Source organism: Hyperolius riggenbachi, chromosome 2, assembly GCF_040937935.1.
Source record: "Hyperolius riggenbachi isolate aHypRig1 chromosome 2, aHypRig1.pri, whole genome shotgun sequence".
Taxonomy (NCBI): Eukaryota; Metazoa; Chordata; class Amphibia; order Anura; family Hyperoliidae; genus Hyperolius; species Hyperolius riggenbachi.
In genome coordinates this window covers 27,091,690-27,096,325 of record NC_090647.1, presented here as the reverse complement: position 1 = coordinate 27,096,325, position 4,636 = coordinate 27,091,690, and the positions used below count along the sequence as shown (strand labels likewise).

The window sequence follows — 4,636 nt, the reverse complement described above, 5'->3', positions numbered from 1 at the left end:
GTCTGTTGTGGTCACACCCACTGCTTGTTGTGGACACACCCACCAATGTCCTATGGGGAGGATGTCATAGGTCTAAAGTGCCTAGGACAGCACAAACCCTAAATAAAGCCCTGCCGATGTGCTGGAAGAAGATTAGCTGCAGATCTATCCTATCCACACACTGTACAATCATCCATGTTATGCTATGCCCAGCAGGCACCGATTTGCTGTTATTCTATTAAATGCATATAAAGCCTTGCATAAACTGAAGCCATAGAGAATATTTATGGGAACAGAGACAACCCTTAGGGCCGTTTCCACCTGTGCGGTGCAAATTAGTCGCGGAAAACGCAAAAACGAATTTGCGCGCGGAAGCAAATTTTACCGCGAATTCGTGGGCGTTTTCGCATAGGTTAATGAGTATGCAAATTTAACCATGTCAGTGCCTGCGTGCTTTTACATTGATTTTATGCATAAATGCCCACGAATTCACTGTAAAATTTGCATACGAAAACGCATGCGAATTTCCTATTTAAATACATTGTATGCGAATCGCACACCGTTAGGCGGTGTGTGAATTCTGAGGCCTCTGCCATGCAGATTGTTTCTGCACAGAAAAACGCTCAGAAGTCCTGACAAGTGGAAACAGTCCCATCCATTTGTATTGTCTAAACTTGTCTGTATTGCAGGAAACGCATGCAGATCCGCTCTAGTGGAAACGGGCCCTTACAGCATTGTGAATAAGCCACTAAGTCCAGCAAATCTCCAGCATGACATCTGCAGACTAAACATCAGAAATAAAGAAGTCTGGGATTTAATCAGAGGATAAGAAATGAATATAACGTGAACATACATAAAGATTTCATTGTACAATTGTTCATGAGGAATGTTTCCAGAGACCAAACCTGTAATGCTGGGAGTGTCCCTGTGATGTCACCATTGGGCGAATCTCTCATCTCCCCTGGTTCTTCTAGAAATTTTTATACAGCCATCCACTACACTTAACACAGCATGGAGGGGCTCAGTGAAGGTGGTAGTGAAGCTGTGGAGGTGTGTGATCGGGTCACACAGGGCATAAAAGGAGATCTGCCCAGCCTCATAATCCAAACATATCCTGACTATATCACTGGGGATCTTGTCAGGTAACCGGATCTCTTTCCTGTCATGTATCACTGAGTACTGACCATACCACCTGAACAAACCCCAGGACATGTTATTCTCTCCAATCACTGACTTCCTTCCTTTCCTGGCTATACTGGGGTAACACATCCCGACTCTCCATACATCTAATCTCCCAACATCCACTTCCCAGTAATGTCGCCCTGAGGAGAATCTCTGGCTGCTCAACACCTGATTATACTGAAATCTCTCTGGTCTTTCTGGGTGATTCTGGCTTTTCTCTGACCTGGATGCAGTTTTCCTGTCAGATGATATATGTAGATTATTACCAGCTGTGTTTACATCCAGTAATATGTCTGCATACACTGGTAGCCCTAATGTTTGCTGTGCAGCCCCAATATTTGTCCCCCCAGCCTGGTGCTGTGTGTGTTGTGTGGTGGGGGTGGGTTGTGGGCGTGGCCTGGATAGTTTAGCAGTGATGGAAACTTTGTCCTCTGTACTAGAATGTGGATAGGCCTGTGTGTCTGTATGTTTCTGCCCAATTACCCCAGACATGATATCAGACAGTCCTGTGTGTAATGTGTGTGAGATGCCGGCCACATCCAGATCCCCTCCATCATGGAGCTGTTTATCATGTCTCTCTCTGTCCTCCGTGTCACACAATTCACCTGTGTCTGATTCCTGTAAGACAGTCAGTGGATCAGTCATGTTACACAGCTCCTCAATGTGACGCATCTTCCTGGACAGCTCCTCCTTCTTTATCTCCAGCTGCTGAATGACGTCATTGTATGATTGTGACACCTGCTCTGCCTGTCTCATGATGCCACTCAGGACTCTCTGCTCGAGATTGTCCAGCCGTGTCCTGATATCTCTAAACAGGGCATTGACTCTCTCTGTTTCACCATCTGCTTTTTCTTGTGATTTTTTCCTGCGTTCCTCCAGACTCTGGACTCTTTTCTTAGCCTCCTCTGTCTTTGCCATCAGCTTCTGCAGATCATTTCTCAGCTTCTTCTTTTTCATCTCGGAGGCCTCATCCAGCATCTCCACCTGATGTCCCCGATGTTCTCCAGCCAAACTACAGGACACACAGATACAAACAGCATCCTCAGTGCAGTAATACTTTAATAGTTCCTTATGGATGGAGCATTTCCTTGTCTGCATGGAAGTGTTGGGGTCAGATAAGACATGTTCTGGTGCCTTACTGTGGACTTTCAGGTGTTTAACACACACAGAAACGTCACAGTGCAGACAATATTTAACAGCCGGTACAGAAGAGTCCACACAGTTACTGCAGAAGACTCCAGCCTCTTCCTGGTGTGGCTGAGTAGACAGGAAACTCTCTGCTATGTTCCTCAGAGCAATGTTCCTCTGCAGTGTAGGCCGAACATTGAATGTTTTCCTACACTGAGGACAGGAATAACCTCCAGACCCCTCCTGTGTATCCAGGTGCTGATTAATACAGACTCGACAGAAGTTGTGACCACATATCAGGTTTACAGGATCGGTATAAATGCTCAGACAGACTGGACACTCCAGCTCCTGGCTCAGATCAGCAGACGCCATCACTGCCAGTCAGAGTGGGAAATGACAGTGAAAGTCTCAGGAATCCAGTAGAGCGTGTTGCATTGTTGTAACACAATGTGAGACTGAGATAAACAGCTTGTTACCTTTGAAGAAAGATTAATGTAGCCTACCTGCATACTGTGCAGTCACATAACACACATCACACCCATATTACTTCTCGCATTCCTTATTCCAGTCAGTCCTGTTTTTATACATATACATGTGAAAAACAAACAAACCCACATTTGTATAGTGCTTTTCTGCTATCAGACTCAAAGCGCTTGAGAGGCAGTCACTAGGGTGCGCTCAGTAGGCAGTAGCAGTATTGCCCAAGAATTCCTTACTGAATAGGTGCTGGCTTACCTTATTGGATAGGAAGATAAAAAAACATCACTTATCACAACAAAATGATCTATATCTTGTTTTTTCAGCCGCCATTTTTTTGGGTGGGACCTTTTGCTAAGAATTATTTTTTTCTAAATGCAAAAAAAAAAAAAAAAAAATATAGAACGTGAACGATTTATATAAAAAGAAAGTTCAATCATTGTTTTTAGAAAACAAGACACCAAGTTTATGCATATCGGGTAATCTATATAAGAGCTGTGTTTGGACAAAGCGTCGCACCAATGAATACACGGAGTGGCGGTTCTACTTTTGGTTACTGAAGTTATTAACCCTTCTTATAAATTAACCCTTATTAAGACTTAACATCACATAATATTTTATAGTGTTCCTACATGTAGATAAAAAAAAAAAAAAAGTCGTGGGCAAGCCGTCCAATAAACATCATTCCACTTCATTTCATATATACTAAAAAAATAAAACCCTCCACCCAATTATGTACACATGAAACTCTTGTGTGGGATATAGTAGTGGATACGGGGTCTCTGTATATCCCAAGATATTTACAAAGTATTTAGCTGCATAGCTGTTAGCACGGGTTTTCGCGTGTTTTACTGCGTTTTCGCGTGAAAAAAACGTTTTTTGTGCGGAAAAATATTGCGTTTTCACCCGTTCGCATTCGGGCGATAATGCATATTTATCGGGGGAACACGAACATTAACGCGTAAAAAATATGCATTAACGCGCGAACGCAAAGTTTTTCTCGCAAAAACTGCTATCACCGAGAAGCACTTTTCACAGCGTGCTAACAGTTAGCACCGTTTTGTGAATCAAGCCCATTATAACAGCGTGTGGTGGCTTTCAATAATTCTTAATTATTTACCAATAGAGTTGGCCCGAACAGTTCGCCGGCAAACTTGTTCGCTCGAATGTCAGCGGTTCGGTTTTGCTGCGAAACGCAAATTTTTTTCAAAAAAGTTTGCGTTCACATTTTCCCCATAGACTTTAATGGTGCCGTATGTAAATAGGGACAGTGGGTATCAGAGGAAAAACATTTTTTTCAAAAACGCCTTATTGTTTTCTGAGAAAATCAATTTTAAAATTCTCCTTCTGACCGTAGGAAAATTAAACGCCCGCTGACTTTAGCGGTTAATAGCAAAGCCCCCTTACAAACTAGAAACACAAAATTTGTAGAGTACTTGGAGGGGGACAGTAACTACAAGAGGAAAAAATGTTTTCAAAAAGACCTTATCATTTTTGAGAAAACCAATTTTAAACAGCTCATACTGATTGTGGGAAATGTTCCAACCGCCGCCGACTTTAATGGTTAATAGCAAAGCTCCCTTAAATGCCAGAAACACCAAATTTGCATGGGAATGTTAAGAAGAACCGTGGGAACAATAGGAAACATTTTTTTCAAAAAGACTTTATACTTTTTGAGAAAATCAATTTTAAAGATCTCGTCAGGGGCATAACTAGAAGTCCCCAGGCCCCCGTGCAAGAATTTTAGCGCCCCCCCCCCCCCCCCGGGCCCGCTCATGGCTGTTTTAGGGGGCAGGAGGGGTCGCAGCATGAGGGGAGAGCTTGGTGGCACGTCGGTGGGGAAGAGGGACGGTCCCCCCCTCCATCACCT

At 43.4% G+C, this 4,636-nt stretch overlaps 1 protein-coding gene across 1 annotated transcript; it reads right to left on the bottom strand.

Annotated features, from left to right (window-relative positions):
- Positions 1-912: 912 nt before the first annotated feature.
- On the bottom strand, positions 913-2,661 carry LOC137544700 (E3 ubiquitin-protein ligase TRIM39-like). Its single transcript, XM_068265794.1, has 2 exons — positions 1,645-2,661; positions 913-1,482 (listed from the first exon to the last, which is right to left on the bottom strand). The coding sequence occupies exons 1-2, from the start codon at positions 2,659-2,661 to the stop codon at positions 913-915; spliced, it is 1,587 nt and encodes a 528-aa protein (XP_068121895.1).
- Positions 2,662-4,636: the final 1,975 nt, after the last annotated feature.